At 38.3% G+C, this 23,820-nt stretch overlaps 1 protein-coding gene across 1 annotated transcript; it reads left to right on the top strand.

The window, feature by feature from the left end:
- Window positions 1-15,482: 15,482 nt before the first annotated feature.
- Window positions 15,483-23,435, top strand: LOC120525638 (potassium voltage-gated channel subfamily S member 3-like). The gene is made up of 2 exons (XM_039748104.1): window positions 15,483-15,717; window positions 18,120-23,435. The coding sequence occupies exon 2, from the start codon at window positions 18,176-18,178 to the stop codon at window positions 19,661-19,663; it is 1,488 nt and encodes a 495-aa protein (XP_039604038.1). The 5' UTR covers window positions 15,483-15,717; window positions 18,120-18,175; the 3' UTR covers window positions 19,664-23,435.
- The last annotated feature ends 385 nt before the right edge of the window (window positions 23,436-23,820 follow it).

The following is a 23,820-nucleotide window of genomic DNA, read 5'->3' as shown; positions in this document are numbered from 1 at the left end:
GTGGAGTTTTTAACCAGATTGTTTAATGGAAAGTGAGAGGATACCTGAGGAGTGGAAAAGAAGTGTCCTGGTGCCAATATTTAAGAATAAGGGGGGTGTGCAGTACTGTAGTAACTACAGGGGCATAGAATTGGTGAGCCACAGCATGAAGTTATGGGAAATAGTAGTGGAAGCTAGGTTAAGAAGTTAAAAAGTGAGGTGATTAGTGAGCAGCAGTATGGTTTGCAGGTGATGGGTGTAACAGAACAAGATGGAGAGGACAGGAAGATATGGAACAAGATGTTCTGCTGTGGCAACCCCTAACGTGAGCAGCCGAAAGAAGAAGAAGATGATTGTGGAATATTTTCTAAACGGCAAATTTTTGATGAAACCAGAATCTGGTATAATTTGCAGTCTTGCATGAACACTAGTCAAATATTAAGTAAGTGTCTTAACTTAGCAATTCTTGAGATGTGCCATAAACAGGTGAGGTATTGAGGTATGACCTGTCCTTAATGCGGAAAAATTGCATTTTCCTTAAAGCTTGGTCATATTTATCATGAAAAACTATAGCAAACACTTACTTGGTCTGTTTCCTGATATGTGGTTTCTCTTGCTAGGAATGTGTTGGACATCTGCTCAAGTTATAACCATATTTTTCAATTTTTTGGTCATATTTTAATTAGAATATAGACTAAACAGTAAAACAAACATAAGATTTAATTTACAGTGGAGTATGTTCAATAGATAGAAAGATGCATAGATAGAAAGAACTTCTCCTCATGGGAAAATTTGGCTTTTTACAAAACCTCATTAATTACATTAATATACTGTACATCACTTTGTGAGCTCACCTGAGGTACATAATACCACCCGGGGCAAGAGGGGCGGCAATCCCTAACAGTGTCGTTTAATTCTTTCTCCACAATCCAGAGAAGATGACCATTGAAGGTAACTAACTCTGTACCTTCCAGTAGGGGACTCCTAAGATTCAAGCATGAGAATCAGTCTATGAATACCTGAGTGACCCACAAGAGCTCTGTGCAACCTCAGGACTCAATGCCAGAAGTGCTGTTTTTGATTTTGTTTATGATTTATCCTTTTATCCAAAGCTTAGTGCTGTGTTTTTGTTTATGATTGATCATCTTTTAGCTAACATGCCATCGAGCGTTTGTTTTCTTTGGACGTAAATGGGGAATTAAGAATTAAACGGGGACAACTGAGTTTGCGCCTCAATATTTATTTTTGTGCACTCCTTCCTTCACACATGTCTGTATATACACACACGCAAGCACACATATCTCAAAATGACTATAAAGGAAGAAAATTAAAAAGAGAAAAAACTTCTGACTTGGCTATCACAGTCACAGTGAAGCATTGTGCAGTCATATCGCCGTTGGTATAAAGGAGCCCTCATAGCGTTTATTGAAACACTTCTGTTAAATTTGTTGATTTCTTGAATGAAAGTCATAACTGTTGGTGTGTCTGAAAAAGGATGTTCAGCATTGTTTATAATGGCACTCAGTATTGTTTTCATCCTCTCCTTCGCTACTACTTCCAGGGGGTCAGAGTGCGTCCCAAGTCTGCCCTTTCAATTAATTTGTTGATTCAGTGGGCCTCTCTTAAACTGATGTTTTTGGCTTAGTACAGTTTTCAAGCTGAGTGGGTGCTGCATGAGAGATAAGATGCACAAAGGCCCTAGGACAGAGGGATAGCAAGAAAAGGTGATCAATGAGCCATAATCATCCAGCCTTGCATCAAAAGGGATTTTATGAATTTCTTAAATTTCCAAGATTTATGACTATTTGGAGTCCAGCTTTCCAACTGAAATCTATAGATGAGCTTTTATTGAAAAACCCCATACGTTCTCTGGAAATATATACAGTAACTGAGTTGTCCTGTACACACAGGTTTGCAGTATAATTTTCCGTCTGTTTTGGTCTTTGTAAAATCCAATTAATATAATGGGTGATTTTCATTAACATGTGCATCATTTGGTTGTACTCTAAAACCAAGTGATTTGAAAAAAACTGCAGATTGTTTCTCTCTATAGATCAGTGCTGAGCAGTGGCAGTCCTGAAGAGCCACAGTGGCTACAGGTTTTTGTTCCACCGCAATTTCTTAGTAAGAAGTCAATTATTGCTCAAGTGACATATCTCTGCTTCATTTTAGTTGCCTTGCTTCTTAAGATTATGTGCTTATTTACTCTTGAACAGCTGCATTGTTTCAATGGCTCCTTATGAGTAATAATATGAAAATGACAGCAGTTCAAGCATCTAGCTTGTTTCCATTTACACCGTGTGTATTTATTGTGCACTATTTGGTCTATTAAAATACTTAGAAGGTAACTGGAGAGAGTAAAGTGTAGGAATGAAAACTACTCATCCGTTGTACACTTTAAATCATACAGATGACATCTTTAAAATGGAAAAAAATCTCTGATGTCAGAATGACCTAACAGGAAGAGGTTAAACTCTAACAAGTATGGCCTGCAAAGGGCACTCCAGCTCCCCAAACCCAGCACAGACAGATGCAGACACAAGTGTACAACAACACTCAGGCTTTATTCAGTGGGAAACACTTACAAAAACGTTTCCCACCGGCAGCAATGTACAATACACTACAGTATAAAGCAGTGCTCTCTCTCTCTTCTTTCTGCCTTTGCCTCCACTCCTCCAGTAGCTGTTGTCTTCTCCCTCCCGACTCTGGTTCCTAAAATGAAGGCAGCAGGCTTCTTTTATACTGCACCCTGGAGTACTTCCAGCGGCCCATTAGCCTAAATTGGGCTTGCCAATCCCTGCAGCACCCCCTGGTGGCATCCAGGGAACCCAACAGGGCTGTGCCAAACTCCATCTCCCATGAATGCCTGTTGAAACCTGTAGTGCTGTGGCAATCCAGGGGGTGGTAACACCCTGCGCATGTTCTCTCCATTAAGGAGGCATCACAGACGGGTAAGGGCCCTGGCTGTCTGCCACACAAGCCATAAAATTAATTAAGACCTGTTATTAGCAAGAACTGTTTTCAAATTAAGTAAGTGGGGTGGAGTAACAACCTGTAGCCAATGCAGCCGTCCAGGACTGATGTTGATTGCTCCTCCAATAAGCTAATTTTGCTTTTTTATATCTTCTTTGGTTTATGACCAAGCTGGCTTAGGAAAGGCTGTAATATTAGGTTTTTGGCTGATTTGATTTTAGGTTTTCCACTGAGGAAGAAATTAAACTGGAAATATATTAAAGACAAAAAAATCTGTTCTCACTAGAACCTCTTTGAGTCAGGAACCAGGCAAGAGGAAACTTGTTCATTGTGTCTTTAATTTCTCTTCAGCAAAATCTGAAGAGGGAGCATCCTGTTACAGCAATCTACTAAGGTACAGTGCCCTGGGCAGAGGCAGTCAGCAAATGGTCAAAGAATAAGAGCAAAGGTCTATTTTTGTAATCAACTGAATTTATATAACATATAATGCAGAGACGACCTTAAGGGTGTGTGAGGCAGAGAGCTGACCAACCCCACAGGGGGATGGTTATGTCAAACGCTGTTACCAGTATGTGTGACTGTATAAACTTGCGCGTGAATTTAATAAAAATAATGTTAACATTCACTGGATTTTCTCATTACGGTATTCAGCTTAATTTTAGCAAGATAACACACTGACTTTATCAAAATATAACTGGAGAATATAACTTGACAAATCCACTTGAATGGGACACGTAGACCTCAAAAGAGGATCCCCCTTAGGCGTGGGGCCTGGGGTGGTCACCCCACTTGCCACCCCCAAACGCTGGTCTTGATATAACATACATATCACATGACATTTTACTCTGATTGGTTTGTTAGTTTATGCACCCATCATCTGATTGTTTCATTAGCTTACATATCCAATAAAATATCTAAATAAAATTATTATTTCTATTATATTCTTGGTCCTTTACATACTTTCCAATACTTCTTGAGTTCCTGTGTGCATGACATCTGTCAAGTCTTGCTTGGGTACATGATAGTCAGCCAACTTCATAAACCATCACCCAGGACCTTCTTGTTCTTTGTTGTTCACTTGACCTTTATGTGGTTTCCTGATATACTTAGACTATACTTATTAACTTTTTATACTACTTCTAAGGTTAGATGGGTGGAGTGGTGGCTCTAAGGCTTTGGATCTGCGCTGGTAATCAGAAGGTTGCCAGTTTGAATCCCGTAAATGCCAAAAGTGACTCTATTCCATTGGGTCCTTGAGCAAGGCTAACCTACAATTGCTTCGTCCTGGGTGTGACGTTAATCTGCATCCAGCCCTGCATGTAGATCCTCCAACCTGCAGGGAAAAACCTGGGGATTGGTGGAAGAATTGGCACTCCAGTAATCAAAAAAAACATGGTTGCACTCAGGTCACCTAATCTGGGATCCTGAGTATATATACACGTTATACATGTTTTATATATATATATATATATATATATATATATATATATATATATATATATATATATATATATATATATATATATATATTGTCATGCATGCGCGAGTAGGAGGCCACGGACGGACCTGAAATCGCTTCGAAGGACGTTCGCCGGTAGGGAATGGCGAGGTACTAACCTTTCTGCTCTCTCTTCTAGGAAAAAAGACGCTCCACCATCTTAACCTGACCGCAGCACGTCCACTTCCGCCCTTCCTCCGCCATCTTCCCTGACGTCAGGAATCCCGTCATCCCTCACACCTCCTTCCCAGCATTCCTCCACTTCCGGCTCCTCCTATATAAAAATGGCCGCCGACGCATGTAAAGTTGTCGCGCGTATGAACGATTGTTTTGTTTGTATAAGTTTGACCTGGAATTTGATTTCTTACTTTACAGTATACGGGGCCGGAAACCCCAACCCTTTATGCTGTCTTTGTCCTTATTTTACAATATATATATATATATATATATATATCCTCTTTAATAAATTGTGTGCATCCAGGTGTCCGTGTGTGTGTGTCTTCTGGTGAAGTGCGCATGCGCGGGGCCACACAGCATTTGTTCAGTCTCTTCCTGTGCACGCGCCTGTGTTTGTGTGTGTGTGTGTGACTTGCGCGCGAGTCACGCACACACACAGGCGCGTGAGTCACACACACACACACAAACACAGGCGCGTGCGAGTCACACACACACACACACACAGGCGTGCGCGCGTCACACACACACAGGCGCGCGGTGTCCGTGTCTGTGTCTTCTGGTGAAGTGTGCATGCGCGGGGCCACACAGCACGTGTTCAGTCTCTTCCTGTGCATTCCCTGTGCAGAGAGAGAGAGACAGACACACACACAGGCGCGCGCGAGTCACGCAAACACACAGGCGTGCGTGACAGACAGACAGACACACACACACACACACACACACACACACGCGTTTACTATTACGCTGTGCTTTCTATGGTATAGTTAACTATATTTGTGCTTAAAAACTTAAAAAATATATATTTACATACAGTTCATATGGTCTGGAACGGATTAATTGTATTTACATACAATCCTATGTGGGAAATTACTTCGGTTCACGACCAAATCTGGTTACAACCACAGTTTTGGAACGAATTATGGTCGTGAACCGAGGTTCCACTGTATTACTGTCAGACAAAATTACAGGCATTTTACGGAAATACAAACCAGTATTACTGAGAGAGAAAATTAAAGGCATCACATGGTCCTAAGTATTCAGACCGTTTGCTCAGTATTTAGTAGAAGCACCCTTTTGAGCTAATACAGCCATGAGTCTTCTTGGGAAAGATGCAACAAGTTTTTCACACCTGGATTTGGGGATCCTCTGCCATTCCTCCTTGCAGATCCTCTCCAGTTCTGTCAGGTTGGATGGTAAACGTTGGTGGACAGCCAGTCTCTCCAGAGATGCTCAATTTGGTTTAAGTCAGGGCTCTGGCTGGGCCATTCAAGAACAGTCACAGAGTTGTTGTGAAGTCACTCCTTCGTTATTTTAGCTGTGTGCTTAGGGTCATTGTCTTGTTGGAAGGTAAACCTTCAGCCCAGTCTGAGGTCCTTAGCACTCTGGAGAAGGTTTTTGTCCAGGATATCCCTGTACTTGGCCGCATTCATCTTTCCCTCGATTGCAACCAGTCGTCCTGTCCCTGCAGCTGAAACACACCCCACAGCATGATGCTGCCACCGCCATGCTTCACTGTGGGGACTGTATTGGACAAGTGATGAGCAGTGCCTGGTTGTCTCCACACATACCGCTTAGAATTAAGGCCAAAAAGTTCTATCTTGGTCTTATCATACCAGAGAATCTTATTTCTCACCATCTCAGAGTCCTTCAGGTGTCTTTTAGCAAACTCCAAGATAGAACTTTTTGGCCTTAATTCTAAATCCTGTGTCTATCTGTGTCGGGTTGAGTGGCTGCTAAGCCCTCCACACTTGTCACAATATATACAAATATATGTTTGCTAACTTAAAATTGGCAGTGGAGTGATGCCTACAACCAAATATAAGATTAGCTTCAGTTTGTATATCACACAGCTGAATATTGAAAAGTGAATGAATTCTCAAATCCACTTAATCCAAAAATTTTTTTGGATAGAGCAGCATAGGATGTAAGGCAGAAAATACCCTATACAAGGATAGAATGTGTGTGTTTGTGTTGTAGAAGCCATACAACACCTAATAGATAATGTAGAGTTTAAGGTCCTATCCTATGTGTGTTTTCCCTTACATATGCAAACACATGTGAACAGAAGAACAAACACCGTGTGTACGCTTTGGGAAGCTGGGATATGTTAGGCTTCAGTCCTAACAATTTTTCTTCTTTACTAAAAGGTAGCCTTAAAATACAGTATTTTACACAGCTTTTAACCTTTAATGCAGTATAGGAATCATACAGCAGATGGCAGTAATGTTTAACAGTGAGAGGTATGTTATTACACAGGGAGTGAAGTCTTTTTTTTATGTACCAGAGAGACACATTGGCATGACCTTATAAAGAATAAGTAGTACACCTGTAGGCTTAGTACAGTAAGATGTAGTTGAAGAATGAGCCAGCTGCTGCCTGCAAAACAGTAAGTGGCCTGTTTTTGAATTTTCTAACAATTCATACCGGGTACTCTTGGCACAAAGTGCTGAATTTAATCAGCTAACAGATGAGTAGTCCATGTCACTGCAAAATTAATTTTAACAGTATACAAATTAGAGAAACAATGAACATGTTGTCCTTAAAGGACTATATAAAACATTATAATTCAGGTGTGGATTGACCATTGGTTGAATGATCTTCAGCATTTGTAATTTATCTGTTTAAAATAAATAGTTATACAAACATGACTCCAAACTTTTATGTTCTTGAATCTGCCTGAGCATAGTTGGAATCCTCAGTTTTATCACCCAGTCCACGGCTCCCTCTCTAGTGCATTTCTTTTGAGAGTACAAGAACTTCCTTGAAGGTGACCACAATGAAAGACTTAGCTGATTTACAGTGACAGTACTACATATTGTGCCATCATAAATTTCATCACTATTGTATTTCTGGGATATTAGCATCCTACAGCTTTCTAGTGTCTTTTAATAATGTTTAAATTGCCTGGACTGACGATTGAAATTCAGTTTTATCTGAGACACTTTAATGGCACAGGGGAAAACAAAGTCTTCATATAACGGAAAACTGATTATCCATTGCCCATTGTGCTGTCACAGGTGGATTAGCAGACAAGGTCTAGCATGTTTGGTCATCAACTTATTTGTTTTTTTTCCTTATACAACAGCAGAACAGGAACAACCAGTGCTTAAATGGAGGAGTATTGCATTCTAGCGCAATAGTGCAGTGGTATAATACCATAAATCCCCCCAACGTGCACTTGCTATGGAAAAGGGAAGAAGACAAGAAAGGTAAAATTACAAAAAATGCAACAAAAAATGTTCAGATACGCTTTGGAGTTTGAGGATTACTAAAGACAGAACATTGCTGATATTTGTGTATTTCTTGTTACAGGCATTACCATAACTCCAGGAAAAGGTGACATCTGTTTTATTAACTGTACAGAGTTCATGTGTTAGTACTACAAACCATGACATATATACAGTATGTATATATATTGTTCTGCAATCTTACTGCAATTTTGCTGATGTAGTGGAGTATACACCGTGCTCTTATGAAAAGATGCTCATTGATTTCCTTTGCAAATAGAATAAAACGTGCAAAGTATTCATTAATCCATGACAGTGTTTATTACCATACAGGTCTACTTATAAAATGAATGCTGTGATACCTTTATCTTGCTGTGCTTTGCAACTTTTTGATTATTTTGTGAATAATATTATTCAAGCCTACAGTGCCATCTAGTGCCTATCTGGCTACACTTACTCACCACAAGCATGTTAGCTTGAATGCTGTTTGGAACATTAAATATTTATGGATTTTTTGTGTTTTATAAAAAAATGCAAATACAGACAATGGTAAAATTGATACCTTGTTCTTGTATAAGTTGCCACACAACCTTTATACCCAATAACAAAAGAGGTTGGGGTGAGAGTGGGGTGTGGGGTAAAGTGGGAGAAATACCTTGTGACTGGTGATAGGACAACACTACCACGATGAAAGGAAAGCTGGGGCAAATTATTAGTGAGTTTCTCTGAACATGCAGCTTACTTATAATTTCTTTTTTCAGTAGATCAGTGAATCATGTACAAAAAATGGGTTCAAGTACAAATGTTAAAGAAGTCTCTGTAACGAATCTGCTTTGACTTCACACAAACCATCCTGTGTTTTATCTTGGACCATACAACAACAAGCTTAAGTGAAAATTTACATTCTATGAAAATAGCATTAAGGTTCAGAAATAAATAGTTTTAGGCAAGTTGAAGTTATTTTATACCAATTCCACAATTTACTGAAAATCATAGTTTGCTTATTTTCAAAGCAATATCTTAAGAACTGAGTAATATAAAATCTTGTGTGTTCCTTTCAAATATGGGGTATGTGGGTGCAAAAATGATTGCACCGCACCCTTTCCAGTCAGTCTTTTTTAAACAGAACTATAAATCAATCAGAATTTTTTAAAATGTTAAGCAGAAACAAGTAACAGTGTCCATAGTATGGAACACCACCTGGGAACTATCTTTAGATATTTTAATAGACATTCATTCTTTAAATATTTGTTGAGTGGGAAATCTCCTCATGATGAAGTGTTAATTCATGTACTTTTTAAAAACAGACTTTATTCATAATTACTTAAAAGTTAATTCTTTTTTCAGTTTCGTGTGCTGTGTAAAGGTTCCTGGCAATTCCTTAAACAAAAACCGTCATACATGACACCCGTCTAAAACAATGTTATGATCATAAAGTGAGGTTACGCTGCCTCATCATATGTGAGTACCTTCTCCCCCGGATTTTTTTTTTGGGGGAACAGAGACAAACTCCTGTCCTTAAACAATTGGTTTAACTTTTATAGGGCTTGTCCTCAGTGGCAGTCTCTAGGGTTAGAATCTCTATTAATGCACACCATTGTTTAATAAAACACATCTAAAGTAGTCTATGGTTGGATTTCTTTTAATTATTTTTGATAAAACATTGTAAGTGTCTTACATTTTGAAATGGAATGACATGGCACAATTGAGCACATCCTCACTCTACCGTGTATAAGAAATTGAGAGGAGGATAAGCGCGTGGTCACATACGTGTGCCTAGGAGGCAATTTCAAGGCCTTGTTAACTGGGGCTGGTGCTGCCTCCTGATGTCTATCCTCTGCTTCCCTCTGCAGATCTGGAGAATCATGGACTCATGCTGTCACTTCCAGGTTGGGGGCACCTGAACCCTCCCCTGCTGCCTCATCAACTTCATAACCAATACCACTGCCATCTCTCCCCAGTCTGGCCAGAGTCTCACACCTGTAAAGATGTTTTTTTTTTTTTTTGTGACTTACCTGGTTTTTGTGTACAACAATATACGGAGATCACCATTCAGTGCCCCGACCTTTTGTTTTTATTTCTGATTTCACTAAACTGTAGATTCAAAAGTCTACAGAAAAGGAGCTGGGTAATAAAATACCTGATTCAAAACTGAACACTATAATTGTATTTAATCCTGAATGTCCCAATGCAGTGAAAGAAGCTAAGCACTCCCGTGAATGATGACCTTTCTTTCACTGATAATCATGTTATGTCAATGTATTAGTATTTTTAATGTTTTACAATGCAAATGGCTTTGTTACAAGCATTGAAAAATGATGTGAGCAGTAATCAAAACAATAACCTTTTCAGGTTTTAACTGAAGCCATCCTTGATGTCTGAATAATGCTTGAAATTCACTCGTAACCCCAAGGGGGATACCACATCACGAGGAGGAACAGGAAGCCAACAAAAACTGAGAATACTGGCAATTACTTGTTTCCACTTAAAGCACTGCATCTGAAATCTATTTAAATATATTAAAATCTGCCTTCTACAGATATTTCAGTCTGGCATTTAAGTAACATTGCCCATCTTTAGATTTCATTTTTTACAGAATTATGACCAAAGGTATGAAGGCATATTGAACGTTTAGCAAGGGCACAGTAGAAGTAGAAGTGCATCCTACAGCTCCTCAACAAACAGGTGGCTTTCAAGGAATGAATATATTCAGAGGTTTACGATTTTGTCATGTAAATCAGCAGATACGAATACTCCAAGCCATATTTGACTTTCCACTGTTTAAAACAGATTTACACTTCTCAGGTTTTGCATTGCTGATTAGAATGGGTACTGTATGTGATATTCATTACTTATGAAAACCTTTAGATACAGCTCTTACACTATGAAAGTTTACATATATAATTTCTTTATGCAGTGTCATTTCTCAATATTGCACTTCCTATTACAGAATTCACATATCCTTGCTCTGATCTGATCAATCTAGAGCCATTAAATAACTTAAAATGTTCATTTTTGGAATGTGTGCAGAAACCTCATGGTGGTAGGTCAGGGATCCTCAAGATTGGTCCTGGAAGGCTGTAGTGGCTGCAGATTTTGGTTTTAACTCAATTGCTTAATTAGAAACCAATCAATCATGTTAACAGAGCTTAATAATTTGTGGCTTCTTATGGTTTTCATTTTGTCACTTCAAGTTGTTCTTTCATTGTAGATTTTACTTTCAGAGCGTATCATAAAAATGACCTGTGGGATATGTTTTAATTTCCAAGGTGTCACAAAAGTTTATTGATATTTCTCTTCACTTTCAACATCAGTTTAATGAGGGCATTTTTGAGTTGGGGTGGCCTGGTTTGGCAGTGAGTAGCGCTGCTGCCTCACAGTTAGGAGACCTGGGTTCACTTCCTTGGTCCTCCTTACGTGGAGTTGGTATGTTCTCCCCGTGTCTGTGTGGGTTTCCTCTGGGTACTCCGGTTTCCTCGAACAGTCCAAAGACATGCAGGTTAGGTGCATTGGCGATTCTAAATTGTCCCTAGTGTGTGCTTGGTGTGTGTGTGCCCTGTGGTGGGCTGGAGCCCTACCTGGGGTGTGTTTCCTGCCTTTTGCCCTGTGTTGGCTGGGATTGGCTCCAGCAGACCCCCGTGACCCTGTATTTAGGATATAGCAGGTTGGATAATGGATGGATAGATGGATTTTTGATTTGGTGCCCATCATGGTTGTAGCTCGATTAGCCATTTTCGATCATGTGGTCCCACTCTTTTGCCTCATGATGTTATCACCCACAGAAAATATAAGATGGCTCTAGATATTCTGTTGGTCTGTGATTATGGATTTGGTATTAAAAGACCTTCATATGTGTTACTATTCTAAAGACTTTCAGAAAATAAGGACTTTGCATTGTAACAATGGTGCTATATAGGCGCCTGACCTGACACAGATAGACACGGAGGCACATATAAAAAGTACAAAGACTTTTATTTTTCTTGAGCTGTGGGACACGTCTTCCCCGTGCCACACAGCCCAAACACAATCCCAAAGCACAAGAAACACAACCCACAACCCTTTTTCCTTGACCACCACTCCTCCTCCTCAAGCTTAGTCCTCCTCCTCCCGACTCTGGCTCCTCAAGTGGTGGTGGCTGGGCCCTTTTATAGCCCACCCAGAAGTGTTCCAGGTGATTGACCACCTGGTCCTAATTGCATTTCCGGGTGCGGCTGAAGACTCATCCAGCCGGGCTGTTGGAAGTAGACAGCCCCCCCTAGCGGCCACAATGGGCCCCAAGCAAGCTGTGGAGGTCTCCCATGGAGCCCTGCAGGTGGTTGGGGAATCACCGTCAGCCAGGGAGGCTGCCACCAAGCGTCCCGGGTGAGATACTGGACTGCCCATGGTGGCTCCCCCGGAACATATGCAGCAGGGGCGTCCCTGCCGGTCCTTCACAGCATGTTTTTAAAGACTACACATTTGATTTGAGTTTTTGGTAATGGTTTCTTAGGTCCTATTTTCTGTACCTTTCTGTGACATCTTCAGAGTTTTGACTTTCAATTTTCCTTTTGTGTTATTTTCATTCAGGCAGAATAGTACTGAACAAAACAAAACCTTGGCCACCCCAAATACAAATTCTTTTTAATTAACTGTATTGAACCATTGTTGAAAATAGCATAAAAATGAGTAATTCAATATGTTCTACTGGTTATTGATGTTTTAAAAAGTCAAAATTTAATGAAAATACTCTGAAATGATTGGTTAGGCTACTTGTACATCTAATGCTGCTAGCAACATTCCTTCCCCCTTACCCCAAGTGTTTTCTCCAGGTAAACTAGCTAGCTGAATATGTCTACACCTAGATGATGTAATGGACAAGTACAGTCCTGTAAGAATCAATTGTAGAACACGAGGAGACCCCTGCTTCACTGTTCCATAATGATACAAGCATAAGGAGAAGAAACTGAAATCACCAGTATAGGCCTTGGAATGCTCAACTCCTTTTGTTAATAAAGTCCTAGCCTCCCTAATGATTTATTGCTGCTGGATAAGATGCCTCCGCATCCCAAACTGAGTTAGTTTCTTCACATCACAAAGAATGAAAAGTGCCAATAGTTTTCATCCAGGTAGTTCAACTTATTTACTTTCTTAGAATTCAGTATATGAAAGGATACCATGATCAGCCCTATTTGATCAAAATCCACCCACTTTCAGATTTCTGGCCTCACTACTATTTCAGATTAGTGACTGGGTCCCTCTGCCAATGTTTTCCCAGTGATCCTCCTTTGTTTCTAATGTTCTCCTTTACTCATCTGCAAAATCTTCTCTTCCTATGTCATCCACAATTGAGATCTTTGTCCTGTTGGTATTGATTACTCATTGCACACTGTGATCTTCTGTATTTGTGTTTTACATGATGTAGCATGACGTATGCTGCTTTCTGTACCTTTGTTTTAATAAAATAACCTTTGGATGATGTTATGCCTAGAACATTTAAAAGGCTGATTCTGAATTTCACCTTGTTTATATGGGCATGACTTCAACCATTCAAACCCATTTTAGGACTTGCTGAATCAAATAAGACACATCTCCCTTTTTTGGACTGTTGATTTTATTTCTGAACCTTGGTGATTTTGTTTTTTATAGAGAGCAGCATTGCATTCTAAGTCCAAACTTAAAAGGCACTATTATTTAGTTTTGGTTCAAAGGGAATTTTGAGCAAGTAGTTTCCGATCTTTCTTTATGGTTTAAAGACAAATAGCAAACAATTTCCTTACACTATCCATTGATCATTCAGTTTTCTAATCACCTCATTTTACTCTGCACTGTGAGGAGATATTGCCTCTCCTGTCAATGTTGGGTGCAAGACAAGAACCAACTCCGGCAAGGCAACTTAGAGTTAATAATCAACCTAAGCAGTACACCTTTCAGATATGGTTGATAAACCAAAGCAGACATGCAGAACATGTACATATTCTATAAATATAATGCCCAACACTGGATTCATACTCAAGACCATGGCGCTGTGAGGTAAAAGCACCTACTATTTCATCACCATGCCTTCCTTCCATTCACTAAACTAAGACATACATGAGAACCTTCTCATCATCTCAAAGAAAAAATAATAATTTTAAAACTAACACCAGAATATGTGAATTCCCCCTTGGGATTAATAAAGTATCTATCTATCTATCTATCTATCTATCTATCTATCTATCTATCTATCTATCTATCTAGAAAGCAAGTCTTTACACAGAGTTGTGGAAATCTGGCATGGACCTACCAAACCACGTGGTTGAAGTAGAAACATTGGCAACCTTTAAGAAGTATCTTGATAACATAACAGGGCAGCTTAGCAATTAGCTAAACAAACAAGCTTGATGGATTGAATGGTCTCCTCTCATTTGTCAAAGTTCATATGTTCTTATGTACTCTTCCCTAGATGACCATTGGAATGTTGGAATAGGCGAAGAGTTTTTGTACTGAATACTAAGATATTTAAAAGTAATGACATGGTGAGAAAAAAGTGAGGGTTGGATGAAGTAATTTTGTGGTTCAGAGTAACTACTAATGCACATAACATACTTTAGACTTAGTGATACTTTTCAATTTTTTGTTAAACACACACAAATGGTTTTAGTATTTTATTTCCACCTTTCTTGATTCCTTTTAGCGAATGCTGCTGTTGCTTCCTATCTAATACTAGAGAGGAAGGACAGCTACACTTTAATTGCAAGGCTGGTGGTTCAATCCCCTCCTCTGACTCTGTATTTGATTCTAAGTAGGTTCCTGTGCTCCAGTAAGACATACATGTCAACAATGGTCACATTTTCTCATCTTGGGTAACCTCGGCCAAATATGCAATTACAATATTGATAATAACAGTCAAGCTGTGACACGGATGACAACTCCTTACTACAGAATGTCTTTTCTTGCAGGATCACAAAGGTTGAATGTGAAGCTGTGAGCTAATTTCACTTTGCTCGTATACCTTTAACTGAATAACACTGACCTGTCACACATGGCCACACATATAAACCACTTCATAGATACTCACCATCTTCACTTACCTTGAGATGCTTGCTCGTCACATTTCTGCACTGCCTAGGGGTTCAGTCCTTCCCTACCCCTTTCCAGATCTGTTTTCATTTCTCAAGGCTAGAATGCTTGCACAGAAAGACTGAGACGTTTCAATTTATGCATAATGTCAAATATTCTCATATTGCATATTTCAGCATTACTGAAACTTGCTCTTTATGTTTTTAAATTCTGCACAAGCTTTTCTTTTTAAAATATTCTTATACTCAAAATACATCATCAGTATTTTGCATTAAATGTTTACCAGATAAGTGTTCTGATATTCTCGAGATTCCAAAGTCCTACGTTATTAGCTAAGAGGACCGTTAGTCCGTCATCATTTACAAGATTTGTAGCAAAGAGCACTCGCACATACAGAAAACATTGCTGTAAATAGATCCATTTGTTACAGCGGATCCCAACACTAAAGTTGTTTTCCACTGTAAGCAGCTTTACATTTTCTGAAGGTCTGTTTTCAGTAGTTTGAAGCCAGTCATGATGCGGACTCGCGCATGTTTAAATCCAAAGATGCAACCATTCATTATATTAATCAAATAAATAATTACGTTTCCTGGGCTATCCAATGGCACTGAAACATGCCGCTTTCTCAAGTGCGGAGAAGAAAGGGTGGGGTATAGGGGGGAGGAACATAGACCAATGGATGGGAAGAGAGCCGGAGCACGCTGGGCATCCTCTCCGGACAGCAGCGGCAGAGGGGCGAGAAAGCGTGCGGGCTGAAGGCAGGCAGTCGGAGCTGCGCTCCCTGTTCGTCACACGGAGAAGAGCTGAGAGGGCACTGGGACGAAGGTAAGCACATCACTTTACATATTGCCTTATTTAACATTAGTGTAAATACTTAAGAGTAATATTATACTTCATGATGTTAGTACGGAAATGTTTTTTTTTTTTTTTGTGAAACTTGTAAACGTGTCGTGATGATTGCGGCGAAGAAGTCAAAAACAAGAAGTTTTTTTAAACGTGTTCTTTATACATACATACATATGCTAACATGCTTATAATGGCACAAGAGATCGTTTACTTTAGGCAGCCTACTTAGTTGTATTATTTGTATTACAAAAAAAAAAAAATTTCAGCGTGATGTGTGCAATTAACTTAAATTGCACTTGTGAGAACTGTTTAAACTGTGGTTTAAAATTTGTTGCAAGGAAAAAAACCCGGAAAAATCTTAAATCGAACCTTAAGGATGAGAGAACGAGACCTTAATAGCGATCAGCTTTCAAATTTTTTGTTACACTTTCTTTACTTTCTTTTCTTGTCTATTTTTGACAAGTCCGACACCAATAAATGCACGTTTTCGTAAGACTTTACAAAGCCGGGGGACATGAGTGTTTTAGTATCTGTCAACGTGAAATTACCGTTATACAAAGAGGCCATTTGAATTGTGTCATATATAAACACTCCCTGAGTGTTTTACATACGGCTAGTTTACCCGACATTTGCTTATTAATTTGCCCGTACCTATACACTGTCGCTGGATGCCGCATGCTAGAGGCATTGAGAACAAAATAGGAAAACAATCTCAGTACGGGACGACTGTCCATATTAAAGCTAACTGCTTTATGATATCATATGCTCAAACTTCCATCAATCCATCATCCAACCCGCTATATCCTAACTACAGGGTCACGGGGGTCTGCTGGAGCCAAACCCAGCAAACACAGGGCGCAATTCAGGAAACACACCCCGGGCAGGGCGCACACACATACACTAGGAACAATTTTAGAATCGCAAATACACCAAACCTGAATGTCTTTGGACTCTGGGAGGAAACTGGAGTACCCGGAGGAAACCCACGCAGACACGAGGAGAACATGCAAACTCCACACAGGGAGAACGCGGGAAGCGAACCCGGGTCTCCTAACTACGTGGCAGCAGCGCTACTTAATCATGCGCGAACAAAAAATCTGACAATTATGATTTGTAAAGAAGTCCATGGAAGACATTTAAGCATGACAGCATAAGTTATGAATGGCTGCAGAGTGCTTAATTTATTTTTATATTGCATTGGGTTGTCTGAACTTTATATACCAGATCATTTTAAACTTTATTTTACATCAGTTGAAAATATAATGTTACAAAATAAAAAAACTTGCCAAACAGCAAACTGCAATACAAAAGTTCCAAAGCAACATTAAAAAGAATATTTTTCTTTTAGCTAGTTTAGTAGCTAGTTTCACATGTTTTATGTTAGTTAAAGAATCAATTTCTCCTCCTTATTTAGTATCTTTGCTATCACAGTTATGAAATATTTTTATTTCTCAAATGCTGCCCATGTGAAGTTTGCATGTTTTACCCTTGAGCGTGTAGGTTTTCCTCTCATATCTCTGAAAAATAACAGAGTAGTTCTTCAGAGTAATGCCACAGGGGAACCATTTTGGTTCCCTGAAGAAACATCTGCATGAAGGACATAGAACCTGCATTTATTTATATCAGTAATGGGCTCCATAAATATCCATGAATAGATAATAGCAGATTTATAAAATACCAATGGGTTCTTGATTTTAAAAGGATGCTTGCTGCATACAATACCACAGGCTAAGTTCAGTTTTTTTTTTTAACTCTATTATCTTTAGATATTTTACTATACATGAAAGATTTGTGTTTTATCCACTTATTACAAATCTTTACCAAACCCAGGTAGCTAATATAACATGCAAAGAACCATTCACAAAAAGAATTGCTTCTTTGTCATGCAAAAATTCTACAAGGAACTGCACAACCCATTAAAGTGCCATTACAGACCTGTTATTTTTAGGAGTACAGATCCCAAAAGATGTGCAGGTTAGTTGTATGTGAGTGTAAGTGGGCTTCAAGATGGACTGGTGTGCTCTCCAGGACTGTTTTACCTCATGCCTAGTGCTGCCTGCAGGATAGGCGCCAGCCCCACCATGACCGTGATATAAGCATGTTTCAGAATGAGATGAGATGAGATGAAGTCAGCCTATTCTGTTTTTTTTTTTAATACTTAATTGTTCCTGCTGCTACTTAAAATCAGCCTCTGATAGTACTGCTTCAATTTGGGATTAAATATTTATACTGGACAGTGTATAAATAATTTAGAAAGTGTGCAAATTTGTTTTGGAATTAGAGAAACAAATTATGATTAATCATCTGATATTCAAATGTAAGTGTGATATAATTTGCTGTGTCTCTAAAAATTTTATTTCTGTTTTTTTTTTTTTTTGTAGGAAATGGGGCCTTAACTTTGCAAGCCTATAAAATTGTTTCATGCCCAGGCATAACAATGGTGTATGGACAGATCCTCCATAGAAGTGGGACAGAGGAGGAAGTCATTAACTTGAATGTTGGAGGTTTCAAGAAAAAAATCAACCAGAGTACCCTGCTGAAGTTCCCTCAGACCCGACTGGGTAGACTTTTGAACTGCAAATCGGAAGAGGCCATTTTGGAGCTGTGTGATGATTACAGTGTGGTGGATAAAGAGTATTACTTTGATAGGAGTCCTTGCTTATTTAGATATGTCCTGAACTTTTACTACACAGGAAGGCTTCATGTAATGGAAGAGCTGTGCGTGTTTTCCTTTAGCCAGGAAATTGAATATTGGGGGATCAATGTGCTTTCTTTGGATTCCTGTTGCAGCAACAGATATCAGGAACGCAACGAGGATGTCTCAAACAAAGACTGGGATCAAAAAAGTGATGAACAGCAGAGCTATGATTCTTCCTTTGAAGAACTGTCAGCACTGGACAAAGAAATGGAGAGATTTGAAGGTGCCTGGTGCTCTAATATTAGAAAGAATGTGTGGCTTAGACTTGAGTACCCTGGCTATTCTTTGCTTGCTAAACTTTTTGCCATTGTTTCCTTGAGTGTGGTGCTCATATCTATTGCCGCCATGTGTGTACATAGCATGCCTGAATTCCAAGTTTTTGATGCCAATGATAACGAAATTGATGATCCCGTCTTGGGTGTGCTAGAGACTGTATGCATCATCTGGTTTTCCGCTGAATTTGTGGTCCGCTTGACTGTTGCTCCTTGTCTTCGAAAGTTTTTTACTAATCCTTTAAACACCATAGACTTTGTGTCTATTATTCCTTTCTATGCCACCCTTGCAGTTGACAAAGTAGATGAAGAGAGTGAGGATTTGGAAAACGTTGGGAAGGTGGTTCAAATATTGCGCCTCATGAGAATTTTTCGAATCCTTAAGCTTGCTCGACATTCAGTAGGGCTTCGATCACTTGGGGCCACACTAAGACACAGCTACCATGAGGTTGGACTGTTGCTTTTGTTCTTGGCAGTTGGGATTTCAATCTTTTCTGTGCTTGTCTACTCTGTGGAAAAAGATGAAGATGAATCTGCACTGCACAATATTCCTGTGGGCTGGTGGTGGGCAACAATCAGTATGACCACAGTTGGTTATGGTGATACATACCCAGTCTCTTTAGCAGGGAAGCTGATTGGCAGTTTATGCATTATTTGTGGAATACTCGTAGTTGCTTTGCCAATCACCATAATTTTTAATAAATTTTCAAAGTACTACCAGAGGCAGAAATTAGTGGACGTCGACCAATGCAATGGAGAAAGTAAGGATCAGGTGTCTAGTCTTCCATATTTTAATGTCCGAGATCTCTATGCCCAAAGGATGAACTCCTTCATTGCTAGTCTCTCTTCAATAAGCAGTATTTCCAGTGACCAAGATTGCACTGACCCTTCAAGCATTCAAGAGACAGATACTTTATACAACGCAAATGCATTGAACAACGGTACTGCAAAGTAGATTCATTCATGCTTAGTTTGTGTCCTTCTAAGTTCTTACTTAAAGCACTTTATGACTCTCAGGGCATACATTTGTTTTCATGTCAGGTTCACTCAATGTGGTTTGAAGAGGAATTTTCAAGTTCAGGATATTGTTAAGCAGCAAGTTTACCGGACTTGTTCTTTCTCTTAGTTGATAATATACAAACTGTCCTTCATACAACGTGTCAACACATATAAGCCTGCGATGCCTCTGAACCAACCTTACTGTGACTTGCCACTTCACAATCAAGTATTTTTTCCCAGGAATTACATTAGATTAACAGGCGGACTTGCAATCGCATGATGTAGTTGCACTTTCAAATCAATATTCTAGTTCTTGCATGCAATGACTTAATTACTGTGTAATTAACATAGCTCTTCTGGAAGTGCAACTTTTTTTTTGGTTAAGACAAGTCTAGAATTTCACACCCACAAAAAATGCATTGGAGCCATCATATGTTATTCAGTTATTCAATAAGGAAAGTATACATTTTTGAGCTTGATAAATAATTTTCCATTTTGAAAGGGAGCATTCACAATTCCACTAGACTTATTTTTATACTATTTTTTTAATAGATGAACAATAGTGAGCCACAGTACTGAATACAAATATATAAGTGTGTGTGTGTGTGTTTGTGTAGATGTGTGTGCATGTATGGGTGTATACAGTATAGTTCTGCTATGAACTGGTGTCTGACATGCACCCAATGCAGCTGGGATTGGTGTTGACCTTCTGCAATCCTGAATTGGATTAAGCAGGTTTGGGAATGTTATGTTATATACAGTATGTATACACGAGGTCTATCATAAAATTAATGAAACTGACTGAAAGCACCCAAAGAGCCATAAATGATGTACTGTTCTCAAAAATGCTGGAAATATTGACATGTTATAACATGGAGATAATTTATACAAGAAAGTGTTCTTTAATGTCAGTTTCTTTCAAATCATGATAGACCTAATGTACAGTATATATATATATATATATATATATATATATATATATATATATATATATATATATATATGTAGAAAATATAACAGTGTTTTCTCTGGCTCATTATTTAGCACTTTGAAACCTAAGCTTTCTCCCTTACTCATGGTGACCATACTGCTTCTGCTTTTTCAGACTGAACATTTTGTGATAAAAGTATAATGGAACCAAGGGAAATCCTGACCTTATAAGAGCTTTAAAAATTCATTATAACAACACTGGCAGGCATAAAAAAATGAGACTGCATTTTTGGAATTTGATTGATAAGATCACTTGTAGAATAAATCATATGGCAACTGAACATGCATGGAGAATTAGCAGAGGCGAAAAATTAATAAATAGGAAATAGGGAAATTCAGACAATCTTTGAAGCAATAACAATGAACTGATTTAGTAAGAAATTCTGTACAAATGGTAAACAAATAACTTACACATACTTATAATTCAGTAATTCAAGGGCTTATCAGTTCTGTTAATAAATGTATGGTAAATATAGATCTAAAGGGTCAATGAACAATCACAGTAATAGTTAAAAATAACTGTACATTTTTCATGATCACATTGGTCTACTGTAATTAAGTTTAATAGATAAATACCAAATACAAAACAAGGTGTTATTTCACATCTGGGTTTGTCCTCTGTTTGATAGTTATTTATTTGGTTTGCATTAACAAACCTTCAAAGTATAGCATGAACGTACAATTATAAATAAATGAAACTTTTCTTACATATGGTATCTGTCTAATAATTATCTAATAATACTGTCAATTAAAAAAGTATTTAATAAATTAAGGCACACAGATTAATATCTTGATGAAAGTGTATTAATAATACACATACTGTATTTATATGCAGGTATATTCAGTATATACAGTATATATATATAATATAAAATGCATATTTAACACAGTATTACAAAAATAATACATTTTATTTATATAGCTCCTTTGCCATGCTCAAAGTAATTCAAATATATATGCAGTAAATAACAGGCTACTGTCCTACCCAGGATTGGATCCTGCATTACCATAAGTGCTGCCCAAGGAAAGGTTTCCCAGCTCCTTCCAACCTAATTTAGATTAAGAATGTTAATATTGTTTAAATTGGTCAATCAGTCTATTCACCATTAGCCCAGACATTTTTGTTAGAGCTAGGCTGGTTGGAAATGTATTGTAATAAACATGGGTCATTTCAAAATGGTCAAGTTCATTTCCAGTTAGCCTGTCTTATCATAAAACACCAGGGATAACTGCAGTGGGACAGATTTGTATATGTGTGTGTATATCAGAAATTCTAATTTACCTGTATTGTTGCTTTTACCTCCTTGGATGGCAAAATTACACTGTGGTGTGTGCTTCTGCTTCAAGGATTCAGTGTGCTGGATTCAAATATCATATATCATATATCATCAGCCCTTTGTCTTGTGAATTTATCTCCAGGTTCTTCCCTGGGCTTTCCTCCCATTTCACAAGAACTTGCTCATCCAGTTAATTGGCAATGCTAAACTGGTCCTGGTGTGACTGAATGTATGTGTGCCCTGTGATGGATTGGCACCCCATCCAGCATTGGATTAAAGATGAGCAGCCTGACTGTGGGTGTGTGTGTGAGCTCTGTGATACACTGGCACCATAATGAGGGTATGTTCCATCCTTAACCCATCCTGGCCTCCATGACCCCTCAATTGGATTTGAGAATGTTTATTATTCTATGATACTGTTCTTTATTTTGTAGAATACTAGTGAGTGTCTACATACATGTAAGAAGGTTCTACTGAACAGTTTCTGATTATTAATCATATACCATGAGATCAACACATGCATTCTGTTAAAATAGTATATTAAACTAGAATTCATTTTATAATTTAGGTATATAATTGTATTTTCATTTCGACTCTAGTTATGTCCAACATTTTGAGAAATATAATTATTTTAAAAGAAAACCTTTAGGGAATATCAGACACAGACAAGTCCAAATATAATGTTCATTAAAATGAAAAATGTATTCTTAAAAATTCAAAAGAAAAAAATGTTTAGTGTGTATTGCTGAAGTACGTTTCCTTCTGAAAAAAAAGACTCAAGAATGTAATTTCTTAATAAATCACCTTAAGTGTTGCTGTGCTGCCTGCTCAAGTGGAGCCGTGTAGCGTGGATTCTGATCTGATCATCTTGTTTTCTGCTTTCTTAAAGAAAGCAACCCAACCACAAAGAGAGGTACTGTAAATGGATTGGGAATAACCTTTAAAACTGAAAGAACTCCTCATCATGTATATTATATGATTTGTGTAGTTGCACAATGCATCTGAGACTCTCGATCGATGCCTCTAGTGAGTACAGTTCAGAAATACAATTTTGTCTGCACAGGTCGCAGTCAGTTATGGAAAAGCAAGCATGTTAGGAATAGAGGGAACACCGTGTTGATCTCTTTCAATAGCACTTCCAAAGACGTGGAGTCAGAGCTTCCTTTTTTTAGAATTATGCATTGTCAAATCATGCACTTTTTTCAAGCTATAAGCCTGTACATTAAATGTGTTCAAAAATAAAATTCTGTATTTATATATTCTCAAAAAAGAGATTATGTCAATATGCAGCCTGTATAACGAATGTGAAGAATGAAATGAAAAAACAGTATTGGCATGTGGGGGCATTTTTACAGTCTTCATGAAATAAGAAAAAGAGAATGCTAGCATGATTCACAGAGATTCAAAGGTAAAAGAAACTGCATCGAAACTGCTGTTTGAATAAAGAGTGCTATACCACAAGTTGGCAATATGGTTTTTTATTCTAAAAAAAGTTCTTTTTTCTAGTAAATGTGCAGTTGACACATGACAAACAGGGAAAAATCTAGAAATGCTATAATAAATGTTCAGTGGCGTGCTTGGTAGGTTTGAAGTGAATAGTGAGTGTAATACTGTAGTTCATATATCACCGTATAGTAGGTCCTGAAATATTTTAAGCTTTCTGCTGTGAAGGGACAAAAGGGTCATTACATGTATTACTGTTCATCATATTAATGACGACTGACTTTAATAAAAAGTTAAAACCATTTCTTGACATCAACATCGACATGAATCGAGCATGCTAAGTGTAACAGGACCTGCATCCTGACTACTTTCACACTCTCTGATTGATGTTCACACTGCTACA

Source organism: Polypterus senegalus, chromosome 3 (assembly GCF_016835505.1).
Source record: "Polypterus senegalus isolate Bchr_013 chromosome 3, ASM1683550v1, whole genome shotgun sequence".
In the NCBI taxonomy this organism is placed as follows: Eukaryota; Metazoa; Chordata; class Cladistia; order Polypteriformes; family Polypteridae; genus Polypterus; species Polypterus senegalus.
The sequence above is the reverse complement of the archived record's forward strand: the minus strand, read 5'-3'. Positions and strand labels throughout refer to the sequence as shown.